Genomic DNA, 13,360 nt, shown 5'->3' with positions numbered 1-13,360 from the left:
ATTACACAATGCAAATTAACCACAATCATTAAACTTTGTTATATTTTGACAACAATAGCTTCTGTTGGTTTTGTACATTTACCACAACAACCGGTTATCTATAAATATATTTATGAAGCCTAGAGCAAGATTTTAAACAAACATGTTTCAATCGCAAATATGTTAAGTACGAAAATGTATTTTTTATTGTCTTTTTGCTTACTTCTTTCGCTATTGAATAGAAAGTGTGTGCTACAACTTAGACTTTTATGAAAATGTGTAAAAATCAGGAAAATTCTAAGTAGGTAATGATTTTATCATTTTCGTACCACAACCGACTCACTATAGTCGGAACGTTATAGATGTGGATTGGGGACTTGTCGTTAAGTTGGCACTACCGGGAAAGGTAACTAGGCGCGCTTATGAGGTATTTGGAATTTATGACAGATTTGTCACTAGCGCGCAGTTCAATCATAAGTTTTAAGCGACCTTGAATTTGACAGTCCACATCTAAAGGGTGTTTTACAAAAATTTAATTTAAATTGAATTAGTGGCGCGTTTTCTGGCTAGTACCCCAATGATTTTGTATTATTTGTGTGTTTTACTTTGCCCCATTGTGTTTTCAAATATTCTCTGTTTACTGATCAAAATGTAAACATTTTTGCAGTTATTAAAAAATTACATGAAATTAGCTGTTTACTCGCAGAAAATAATGGAATACTTTTAACAGAATCATTGATTTTATTAAGTCACGACGTACATATAGACCTTGGAATCTTGTAACTTTTTTTCATTTAAGTCAAAACAACAATACTTATATTTTTTTTTTGCTGAAAATATATTGTTCTCTAGAATAGCATTTATTGTTTTGTTTTGCTTACTAAACAATACGAAAAGTTACAGTTGGTAGAATGAGGATATCATGCGCATTTAAAAAATAGCACTTTCAGAAATTACAATTAAAATCTCTTGTCACTGAAAAGTGGAAATGAAACAAAAATGAAATGAGAATAGCTTTTCAGCAGAAATTTTTTAATTCACGCAAAGTAACTGAGCATCCCGTTTAATTCCATCTGAAAATATTTGCCTGAAAATTAGAGCAAAATTTTTGTTCACATTTATGCATCTCACTTGAAACATTGTCATGAAGTTTGCTGATGTACGCTCATCACCGCGGTTTGTTTTAATTTTGTTCGCTCGTATTTGCTCAGCTAATTGCATTTGAAACTGAATGGAAAGCAAACTTGTGTTGTTTGTGTAAACTTCGGCTATTGGCGGATATAATTTCAGCTGCCTTGAGTGTTGTACCATTGCATTCATTGCTGGGTATCGGGCAAATCTGTAGCATAAACAAGGCAAATCCTGAAACTCTATTACAACAGCTCGAAACAAAGACTGGTAAACGAAAAATAGAGATGTTGACATTGCTGGCTTTATCAGCGGAGCGAAATTATATTACTACGTTCCTGCAAGAAGCTTGCTTGGAATTTTATTATTATATTCAAAATGTAATTTACCTTTATCCAATTTTTTAACAAATTCTGCTCGCCTGAATAATTACGGAATATTACAAAAAGTCGCTGGTAGCGGATAAGCTGCGTTCGGAAATTTTCTACTCGAGCTTTTATTTGCAAAGCAATCAAATCATGAAGTGGTTGTTGTAATATTTTTCAATAACAAAGAAAGCGATTGCAGCCAAGCAAGCACAACTCCGAGATTATTAATTTTAAAATGAGCCTACGGAACAAAATTCTTAACATTGTAGTGTCGTAATAACTTTATTGAAAAATTTCATTTCAGTCCAAATTACTACACTATTAAGATTCCAGCAACAGGAGGAAATAGTAAACCTCATTAAGTAGAGTTATTTTAATTTTGCGTTTGTTAGTAATGGCTGAGCTGTAGGAGAAAATTATAGTTTCAAATGAAATCGCAAATTTGGTGCCCGAGCAATTATTCAGATGTTGGCATTGTTAAAGTAATTATCAAGTGTTTAAGTAATGTTGGAGACAAAAAAAATAGTACATTATACATATACGGAGAGAAATGCGATGACTATACTCGCTCGGATGAATTACGCCACTCGCCTACTGCTCGTAACACAAACGAGTAATAGCCATCATTATCTGGTCATTGAATAATATAGTAAATATTATGATAAATTGGAGAGCAGTTATTTACTAAAACGTAGCAAGAGATAATTTAAACAAATCTCTAAGTCGTATAAACGTAAGACAATTACTTTTCCGCTGAAAAACTCCATTAAATGAGCGTCTTGGTGTTGATGCCCTCGGGAGTAGCAGCGACGAATTGAGTTGAAAGTGTTGTTGAAATGAACTGTCTCTTATGGATTGAAGTTTATGAGACATGCGGGAACTTCTTACACACCTATATTATAAAAATTTTTTTTGCAATTCTAGATGGTTGATTGAATCTCGTTGGCAAAGACGAAAATTCTCCCACATTTATATCAATGCTCGTCGTCTTCGAAATGGTGCGCGACGTACCGAAAATTCTACATTAAATTTCCACAACCTTATTTCTTTTTTATTCTTATCGCCCTCTTTTATTATTTATCTTTTATCTCTTCTGTAAAGCGAATGTCTTTGGGGCGCCATAATTGAATAAACTTTTCCCCCTCATTGTTAATAATTTCTGACTAACCTGAAATTAAGACGACAAACTGCTCCGGCGGAGGCGGACGTGGCTGGTGGCACAGGATCTTCGTAGCGCCGTTGAGCCCAGTCGGTAACCCGACCGTCAGTAGTGATGACATAATGCAGGTCACGTTCGCAAGGACACGTGGAAAGGATGGCTACGTGAGCTTCTTCTTCCGGCTGAAATTTTCCAAGATATGTTAGTGGAAATGATTGTTTCGGTTTTAAACGACACATACCTGGAGGGTGTGTTCGACTCCTTCAATCAGGAGATAACAGTCTGAAGATGAGTTCCATTTATGGATTGGTTCTCGCGCCAGCACGTAATGGCTTTCAATTTCTTTACTCTCGACTGATACCAGCTCGGCCTGAAACAGGTCAACGCGATGAAACAAAAGTGTTTTCCTTCAAATCTCTTAGAAGAAGCATAATTATGTTTTTTTTTAGTAATGAGCTATAGAATTAGTCTTTTTTTTGAGATTCCATGTTTTGGAATTTCTTGAAAACGATTTGCAGTCCTTCAGTTCTTACACCGATTATTCTAGTACAGTCGGAGACACGGAATTTCGGCTGACTGACGTGGACAGAAAATAAATTTCAAAATGTGACTTTTTAATGTCACTTTGACAATAAAGAGTGATTTACATCGCAATTTTTTGAAGTGACAGAAAAATAATGCCCGAAATTCCGTGTCCCGAACTGTACATTTGTCTTTGTGTTTGTTTTACCACATCAAAGTATAAAATACAACATTCACATTTTATTTTTCTCATAAAACATCTAAGGTAACATTACATTTATTTCTAAATTTTCCCGGCGCATCCACCATTTTGAATTCAATAAATTATTCAATGAACTTAATATTGCAGATAGAGATTTGTGGTTTTCTTTATTTATTTTGATACAAAATATTTGTGCAATTCAGTTTTGAGACGTTTTACTATTTCGATCAAGAGATAACTGAGATATCAATACCCAATTTAATATTCCCGGCGCATCCACCAGTCATAAATAATTAAATTGTACTCTTTGAAATCAGTATAAACATTTATTTAGCAAACAGAACGATATTTGCAAACAAATTAATTTAAACATTTAGTGGGGATAAAAAATGTAGACGAAAATCAGATTAATTTATTATGATTACACGTAAAGTACGCAAACAAATCGTAATTGAATCAAATATGTATCCAATGATTATTTACATTTTCAAATAGGATTAACAAAAAACTAAATCTCAAATTGATAAAGCCCAATCAAACGTGAAAATTTTGAAAAAAAATCTCGCGTACTAAATTATTATTTTTACGCGATTAGACGACAAATTCCAACACAACAGTTGTGTTTCCAATTATTTATCTGTCCATTGGAGAGGACACAGCAGCGTCACAAATTTAGGTCTAGTTCAATTCTACTAATAGACATGTAAATGCGAACACGTCCATTAAACGATTTTCAGGATTTAACAAATTTAAATCTGTTTGTGACTGCATGATTTGCTGTTTTAACTGATTGATGTTTACACGGGAGAAACGTGCGTGTTAAAATTTTCCCTAACGTACATCGTCGTTTCATCTTCCTTTCTCTGATGTGTTTTTATCTTTAAATAAAGAGCAATTTGTGGAGCGTACACGAATTCCTTCACACTCGCTTCCCAGTATTACCTGACTACATGGTCTTGCACTTAAAATTCCTGAAAGAGGAGATCGCTAAATTTGCTTTTATTCAATTGGGGTTGTTGAAAGCATTTTATTACGCGTCCTTGCTTATAGTCCACGACAAAAAATCATCCTAACAACAACCTTAATGGGGGAAAAACGAAAAGCTAAAACGCAGAGCACAATATATATTCATTACCACCCCATTACGACATTATCATTAAGCAGATTAAAATATAACTAAAATTGCAAATAAATATAATAAAACAGTTAGGTATTGGCACCATTCATTTTCAGATCTGTTTCAGATTTTGCTTATTTCGTAGTTTAATTTTTTCTTTTACTCAAAATTGAATTACATTTTTTTACATTTATTGTCTTAGAAAGAAGTTCATATTTATGATACGAGTATAACTAAAACACTTTTTGAATATAAAGTATTTAACGTTGTGATTGCCTCACGTTTTGTACGACTTTTGTGTGTTATGTGAAATCCTAGTATTCCGTGAACGAAAGCAGAATACTTGTGTTAAATTTGCACGTACGAGTTGAATAAGAGATTATTCAACAATACCTTGACGTCTCTTCAATGTTCAAATCCTGAAATGCACGTTGATAATATTTTCCACATTTCCAACCAAAACGGATCGTTGTAAATAAAATGCTACACGTTGTTAATTGACAATAATTGTGCGAGATGATTGTTAAACCGGATTCACGTCTCCATTTGTGCATGTCTCCATTGAAACCCGTCCTTTTATCGCGTCTCTTTCATAGCTCGTCAGGAAAATATGCAAAAGGATTCGGAATATATTATTTACCTGGAGCGCAATAACATCGCTGTCAGCCAGGATAGCGGGAACAACGAAAGTGCCTTCACCATTGGAGATTTCAATATCCTGGCTGTAGATGGAAGTGGCGTTGTCGTAGACTTTGACACGGACACGCACCGACTTCTCCGTACTCATGGCCTCCACCTGGAAATGAATAATATCGGCGATGCCTCATTTGGCATAATGGCGGTGATATTTTTCCTCACCTTTCCTGCGAACGGTAAGCCTGGCTTGTAGCGCCGCCTCATCTCCCTGCCGAAACGCAATTCGACGTAATGCTCTTCGGCGGCAGCCACATCAGGAAGTCCATTTCCCACACCCGGAGCTATCTCAATGGGTGCTGAAAATTCGGCAGATTCCACCTCGACGTGCAGCAGCCATCTACCGGAGCTTACGTATTCCGACAAAGGCAGCGTGAACGCTTTTACTCCTGGAACGGTGCAACCGGGAATAAATAAATAAATGCATAACAAACTCAATACATAATGAATAAGTTTAAAGGGGAAATTGTTTACCGGCGTACACATTACGTCAAATGAAAAGTTCAGCAGAGTTGGGGCAAGGTAATATTGCATTATAAATAAATACAGATGTCGACGCAACAAAACACAAATAAGAATCGCGAATAACGTGTATCGTTGACTGGAAATGGAGATGCAGAGACGTTTGCTATCCCGCGTTCAAATGAAATCCTGGGCTGAGTAGGCGTTGGAAAAAGTAAACCGTTTAGAACAGTGTAAAGTTTGAATTTCCCGCCGTTTGACACGAATGACATTTGTTTATGTTTAAGCCGGACATAATTGAACATGTTTGTTTTCAGCAAAGGGTGCTTTTAGATATTTGCTTCGAGAATAGGAATCGTTAAGTTATTCTAAAACATTGCAAAGAAAGATTTTTTGGCTTTAAATTTTAGGTTAGCTGTCAACATGCTCCAATTAATCTACGCTTTAAAAAAGCACAACAATTGACGGTTTCCAACGCCTTCCCAGCCCAGGATTTCATTTGAACGCGGGATATTTAAATATGGAAAAATGGGCATAGATGCACAAATGAGGAAATTTAAAAATTTGTAATATTGTTCCCGTCTTGGATTCTACTTTGCGCAAATAGTTATAGTTATTAGATTCCAGTCTTGAATTTGCACTTTACCATGTAAGCAGCACAGTCAAATGTGATGAGAAACATGGAATTGCTTTACCTGGTTTTTAGATTGTACTCGTAGAAGTATCTCGTAAAAGTGGAAACTTACAAAGGATTTCACAATGTTTTAAGTTTTTATATAAGGTAAGAGGATTAATTGGCGTGGCTTTTTTTCGTAATAAAGAGATTGTAAAATGTAAATTGCAATATTTAAAAGTTTACATTTCGCGAAAGAAAATTAGTTACCTTCGTCTAAAGCTATTTGGTCCCACAAAGCCACCTTAGTTCCAGCCGGATCCTTGACGCTGACGCTTCCGATAGATCCTGACGCAATCTGCAAATCATGATCCAACGCTAATACCCAGAAGGATACTGAAAGGATAAAAAAGTTTTATCAAAACTCTCTCTCTGTAGCGCTGTGCAAATTTTTTATAAAGCGAGGTAATTAATCTTGTATTTAAAGCGTTTATCCGCTCCGGGAGAACTTACGTTTCAAAATTACCTCGATAAAAATATGTTTTTTTTTTTTGTTTCGCTGTATCTATTACTTTCATCTAAACTTATTTAATCCCGTAACGTGATATCGAAAGGTTAGCGATTCCCTAAAGAGATACAAAGACGAAGTTTGGAGCTCTTATAATCCCCCGAAAAGAACTTTAAACAATTCTACAGCATCGAATCGACCAACTTTATAAAATACAAGTCGAACTTTTTAAATGGCGATTAAAGAGATTTGTAATGGACGTTCCAGGCCAGAAACAATAAACAATTCTGGCAGTGATTTAATTTTATTGTTTCTGGTGAGCAGACCAAAGCAATTAATGCACCTCCTTAAATTACCTATAAATTTTTCATTTCATCCGAATCATCCGAGATTTTATAACTCTGCAGTTATAAAAAACAAATTAATTTCGAGCAATTCCTGGAAAAAATTCAACGCTGTAATTGCGTTGAGGCAACGGACGGATTTGTGGAAAAGTTCTGGCACGAAGACTTTTAGAATTTTTCAACGGTGTTTCATTTCGAGGATAATCCCTCAATTTAGATGGAATTGCTCTTGTAATATTAGTGAATGTTTGGGAATAACACGGAGTAGACGTTTCTCCATTATAGTTTTACTCGGAATTAGAATTCAGATCTTACCAGTTTCTCCAGGCCTGTAGGCATGCTTCGCAGGACGAATAATGACGTCCCTGACAGGTCCGACAAGTCTCATTTGGGACGAGCTTTGTAGTTCGCAGTGGTCGTTTCCGGTACAGTTTACTAACGTCTGCAGCACGTAGCTTCCTGAAGCTTCTAACGGTACCTCCAAAGGCAAAATGCCGTGCCCTGCGGACAATGGTTTGATCATCAGTAAAGGGTTGTTCATTAAAACTGCACCAAAATTAAATTAATTAATAAATAAGTGATCCATGATTATTAATAATGCATTTCAATAACAAATTGAATAAAATGATTTACATGCTTTATTATTTTTTAAACCACATTAGTGAAAATTGTAATATGTTTGCTTCACACAAGGTAATTAAAAATTGTTGAATGATAAATAATAATGCAGAGTATTTCACGAATGATAATGAGCTCAATTGAATTGAAAATGCAACCCACAATACATTTGGAAGGTAAAGCTGGATATTTAACGCGTCCATATCCCGCTTTACCTTCCAAATGTATTGTGGGTTGCATTTTCAATTCGATCAGGCTCAGTATCACTCGTGAATATCCTGTATAACATAGTCATAGCTCTGGCTAGCTGTGAAAGAAATAAATAACATGTTTTTTTGTTGTCATCTGATTTTTTTGAGTGATGACCGGTGTGAATTCTAGAGAATTCTTTGGGTTAACTTGTTTAGAAGAACTTTAAACTTCTCGTCGCATAAATTTGCCGCGTATGTACAAACCAATTAGTAGCTTTTAATATTTAATCAGTACTAAGAAACACTTTGATAGACATCACGTTTCACCTTGAATATTTACGACAAATATGAAGGTTTATCTCTCAAACGGACCCAGTTTTGTGAAAGACATCAAGATGATTGGTTCGATTTTAAAATTGAGAACGTTATCCTGTTTTCTGTTATTGCTGAGCAATCTTTCCTGTGAGTAATTTCTGCAATGCTTTGAAACCTTTATTCAATTGTGTGATGTTAGGCATCAAAGGCGTGGAAGAGCCCACATTTAGATACGTCACAGCGTACAACAAAGAAGGTCAATTGATGCGAACCGAAGACATCGAGAAGACGAGCGTAAACGTGCTGAAGCCGATAATTTTTATAATCAATGGCCTAGATAAAGGCGCCGCAAAGAGCGACGCCTGGTATAAAGACCTGATGGAAGAATACTTAGAGAGGCAAGTACATAATGTGTTCCTTGTTGACTGGAAGTTCGATTCGAAATCTCACGCCTCGAATCAAACTCAATCAACGGGATTTTTCGTCGGCGAGTTTATCCGAGTTATATTCAACAAAACGGGGGAATCATACTTGGATATTCATTTAGTCGGGGTCCTGGCTGGTTCCCGAGTTGCTGCCGTTGCAGGAAAACGAGTTTTGGAATTAACAGGAAGAAAAGTAAACAGGATTACGGCTTTAGATCCCACTTATTACTTAATTAATGATGAAAACGCGAAGATAGACATTGGAGATGCTAATTTTGTTGATGTTGTTCACTCAGACTTGAGTAAATTCGGGAAGTTTCCAGAAGAAGGGCATGTGAGGTTTTATCTCGATGATGAGGAGTGCCGAAAAGGTATTTTCACCGGAGACCACCTGAAATTTATGTGCTTTCTATGTTAATAAATTTTTCTAGATTTCACCGAGCTTATAGCCACGAAACTCTTCGCGAGCTCCATAAATTCTGACAAGTTTAAAGGCGTCAAGTGCGGATCGGTAGAAGATTTCAAGAAGGGAAAGTGTGAAAAAAATGAAAGTGTTGTGTTTGGGGAAAATGTCGACAAGAGCGCACGAGGAGATTATTTTGTTGCCGTTTGCTAATGCTTCCTGAGTTAAATGATACCACAAGTTACGTCTTTCCGGCTTAAAGTGGTCGCTCTTGGTAAATAAAATCCTTGATAAATTAACTCGGACCAGTTTTATATTCAGTAACTCTATCAACAAATAAAATTATAAAAAAAATATGTTATTAACGTTTTTATAAATAGTACAACAGCCTCTGCTACATACAGGGTGATCTAGAATGGATCTGCAAAATTTTAACCACGAGCTACTGGCTTCATGTAGAACTCGGAAAAAATATTTAAAAAATTCTATGTCAAAAAATAAATAATGTACATTTTATAAAATCTGATATACAAAGGGTGTATTTTTAAAATGTGCCGAAATTTTACCTACGAGGTTGCAGGACAACGTAGAAGACTAAAATCAATAAAAAAAATTGTACCTCAAAAAATAAATATAATTTTATTTTTTGACATAGAATTTTTTAAATATTTTTTCCGAGTTCTACATGAAGCCAGTAGCTCGTGGTTAAAATTTTGCAGATCCATTCTGGGTCACCCTGTATCTATCCTCCACATCATTTGTCTTTTTAACGCAACTAATAACTATTACAATCTTTATTTCCCGAAACATAATTACGTAAGTATAATTAATAGATAAGGTGTATATTTTTTCTCCGTATTTTGAACGCATCTTTCGTAATACTTCCTTCGTCCCTGTGTGATTTTTCCAAGTTCATAAATTTCGGTAGATTTCAACGAGCTTAATGCTACGAAACTCTTTATGAGGTTCATAAATTGTAATAAGCTTAGAGCCGTCAATTTAAATTTGCAAAAGATTTCAAGACACAGCAGTGCGTAAAATTAAGAGTATTATTTTTAAACAATGATGGCAGTGAAAAAAATCTTGCTAATTTAAAAAAATCGACGTAAAGCTGCTACATCCAGCGTTATGAAAAAGTTATTACCTTACAAAGGGATTTTGAAGGAAACGCTTTCCTTATTTCTTTATAAAGAATTGAAGAAGTATGTGTGAATAAGTAAGTTACTAATTATTACATTTGTAAATAAAGATATTGAAGGTATTTATTGTCAGCGAACTAGCAAACCATCATAATCTATACAAATATAGAATGGGCTATCTATTCGGCTATGTTTGGTACAGGTAAACTCGTGCACGCCTAAAATAGTACGAGAGAGCTCCATCTTGTTGTAATGTAATGTCGATCTCAAACATGTTCGCGAAAGACATTATCCTTCGAAAGTTGCTGTAAATACTAGGGTGAAATGATTTATTCAAACATTCAAAAATTCACACTTTGCTGGATCGAGAATTGAAAGACTTTAATGTGATGATATATCACATGACATTCTTTCCTAGGTATTTGAAATGTCACAGTTAATATCACCCCTAGCGCCATCTTCGTATATTCATGCTGTGTCTTATCTGGTTCCAAAGTTAGGAGGGAGGGGATAGTATCGGCTGTTCATTTAAATTTATCCTCAAAGTTGGTGTTGAAGAGTCGATTGTGAACGCACCAATCGTCTGTCTACAGAGTAAAAACGCAAACAACCCAAAAAGTGAGGTTAGATTTAAACACCTGTGCCGTGGTGTGTTCACAAAAAAAATGTGTGTCAAAAATGTGGTTGTCTTGGACTTTCTTTATTTATGAATTATATGGATGCCATTTCTTATCTATATTAGTTTGTTATAATTGAAAAACAGAGTCTCTTGTATATTGTATTGTTGTTCTAAATTATTAAGTATTTCGGAGGAGAACTCTAAATACAAATTATAAGGTTTGAATCGGAGTTTTTGTAGAAATATATAAAAGAAGTGGTGCTGAAAGAACAACAAGAAGTTACTTTGTTACCGCGGGCTAATGTATTTACCTGCAAATGAGGATACCGGTGGAATTTCATTAGGTCCTTTTTTCGTTGTTGGCGATTTCGCCGGCAAAAGAATAGTCTTGACACAATTTCATTTTACTCTTTTGTGTACAGATGTTCACTGGAGAGTTAAAAGCATATATAAGCAGAACCTTATTACCCTTGGGATACGGTGATTTTAAGATATTGCAAACAATCTCTGGGCTAGATCAGCAATAGCGCGCCTGCGAAACATTATGGAAACGACGGAATTCAAGAACATAATCAAATTGATTACGTTGACGCAAACGTCCTATTTATTTTGAAATGCAAAATTATACTCGCCCTAACGCCGCCTCCAAGTCCGGATCTGTCCTGGATGTAATATTAGATATTTCTCAGGACCCACTCTCGTTCCACCTGAGCGTATAAATATTGCGTTATAAAAGTCTATTCACATCTGCAAATAAGCATCTCGGAGACTGCAAAAGCTTACAATGAACTGACAGAGACAGACAGGTAATGATTCTTCTTAATAGCTAGAACTTAAAACAAATAAGTAATGGATATCTTTATATTATAGTCTTGCAGTTTCCCAAACTCTACCATATTTGACTATGCAACCCACAATACATTTGCAGATGAAAAACTCCGTCTCTACTTCTGATAGCAAATTTGTAACAAACTGTTTTCTATTCTAAAGCTGAATTATGATGAAAACAGACGTTTGCGACTCAAGTTTCATCAGAAACGAGAACTCGACAATGACGAAAATTAAATTTCGATTTCTTGTTTATCCTTTGACATCATACTAAAGCGAATTACTCTGCGGGCTATTAAGTTGCTAGTGGTTGGGTTAGTACACTAATTATAACGTATTGAGATCAAGGCACTAAATTGCGTATGAATATCAAACGTAGAGCGTCACGGTTTTGCTTCTGATCCCGGAGTCGAAACCCTTCCATCATGTAGTGTTTACGCAGCAATCTCCGGTCATGCTCCGGCCTTCGAAAAAATAATCAGTGTTTATGTTACAATTTAGAAGAACTTTGCTTGCACAAGCCCTTTATCAAGAAATGTTCCAACATGAGCGACATAAAATCTCTTCCTTGTTTGAGTTCTGAATGAAATGCAACGTTCGAGGATTGGGTGGGTAAATATTGTAATGCGTATGAAGATATGGTAATTAAATTTAAATGGAATCGTAAACGTGATGACGTTTCCTTGTAGACTGTAAAAATTAAATATTTACGTTGTGGAGAGATTACATGCTAAGTAGCGGTTTATGGCTTACTTAGATGGAGCCTATCTGGTGCTCGTGAAGCCGCATAAAGGGGTCCTGCTCAAAGCTTTTAGCTTTAGTAGGTAGGATTATATGATGAAGAGTGTTCTTTCAGGTCAATATTATAATATCGGAGCCATCTTTCATTAAAGGTATTTGTCGTCAAATTGCGATACAATCATATTTTCTTCATTTTGACACAATTAATTAATTAACATCCACGTAAAACAACCCCTTCAAGGTGAAAATTAACTAAAGAGTTTCCATTGGGTTCTCTAGAAAATTTTCTATTTGAACGTATTTATTTATAAGAAATGAATAAATAATCGAACTGAACCTTCTTTAACTTGTAATTTGTTTTTAAAGTTAATGCGTTTTATCTTAACCAATTTACTGCATCAGTCATGCGTTATATGTTGTCAAAGAGGTGGGCATTTTCCAAGTCACGGTTCAAGCTCAGGATTTAACGGGACATGCTTGCAATAAATTTCCAATACGTCATGCATTATTCATACTGTCCTGATTTCATAATCCATTTAAAATACTCCAGCTGGCTCAAATATTGCATAACATGAGTGTTTATAATTAAAATATTTCCTTGTTATTGAAAATTTTGTCGGTGATAATTGGGTACATTCGAATCTGTAATATACATTAACGAAAAAGAGATATTTTTTTACAACGAAACACGTATTGTGTTTGTTAGAGAATTAAATATCTCTTAAAACAAGGGAACATTCATGAGTTCGATGTTGGCAAATTTCAAATTGGGACAGCCAGAAAATATACTCGTAGCTTAATTAAGTTCTTTATTGACGCTCAAATTTTTCTTAAAAATAAAATCAAACTTCTAATTGGAGAATGTCCTGTTGGGAAATAGATTATTGCAGAAAAAAGTAACAAAAAAAAAGCGATGTATTTAGAAAATCATGGTATAAAAATGTAATGTTTAAAGTACAGGATCACTTTTAGAAACCATCAGAATC

At 35.1% G+C, this 13,360-nt stretch overlaps 2 protein-coding genes across 2 annotated transcripts in view; one reads left to right on the top strand and one right to left on the bottom strand.

The window, feature by feature from the left end:
* The window catches only part of LOC138134717 (C3 and PZP-like alpha-2-macroglobulin domain-containing protein 8), an 84,945-nt gene that overhangs the window by 14,581 nt on the left and 57,004 nt on the right, over positions 1–13,360 (bottom strand). Inside the window, exons 4-9 of the mRNA XM_069053155.1 lie at positions 7,411–7,596; positions 6,514–6,639; positions 5,334–5,557; positions 5,116–5,271; positions 2,876–3,004; positions 2,644–2,816 (exon numbers count right to left, since the gene is read on the bottom strand). Coding sequence (XP_068909256.1) covers positions 2,644–2,816; positions 2,876–3,004; positions 5,116–5,271; positions 5,334–5,557; positions 6,514–6,639; positions 7,411–7,596 — 994 coding nt within the window. The remainder of the gene's footprint in view (positions 1–2,643; positions 2,817–2,875; positions 3,005–5,115; positions 5,272–5,333; positions 5,558–6,513; positions 6,640–7,410; positions 7,597–13,360) is intronic.
* On the top strand, positions 8,205–9,412 carry LOC138135346 (lipase member H-like). Its single transcript, XM_069054050.1, has 3 exons — positions 8,205–8,366; positions 8,419–9,015; positions 9,076–9,412. The coding sequence occupies exons 1-3, from the start codon at positions 8,252–8,254 to the stop codon at positions 9,258–9,260; spliced, it is 897 nt and encodes a 298-aa protein (XP_068910151.1). The 5' UTR covers positions 8,205–8,251; the 3' UTR covers positions 9,261–9,412.

This window comes from Tenebrio molitor, chromosome 7 (genome assembly GCF_963966145.1).
Source record: "Tenebrio molitor chromosome 7, icTenMoli1.1, whole genome shotgun sequence".
Taxonomy (NCBI): Eukaryota; Metazoa; Arthropoda; class Insecta; order Coleoptera; family Tenebrionidae; genus Tenebrio; species Tenebrio molitor.
Note: the sequence above shows the minus strand (reverse complement) of the source record. Positions and strands in the feature narration are given on the sequence as shown.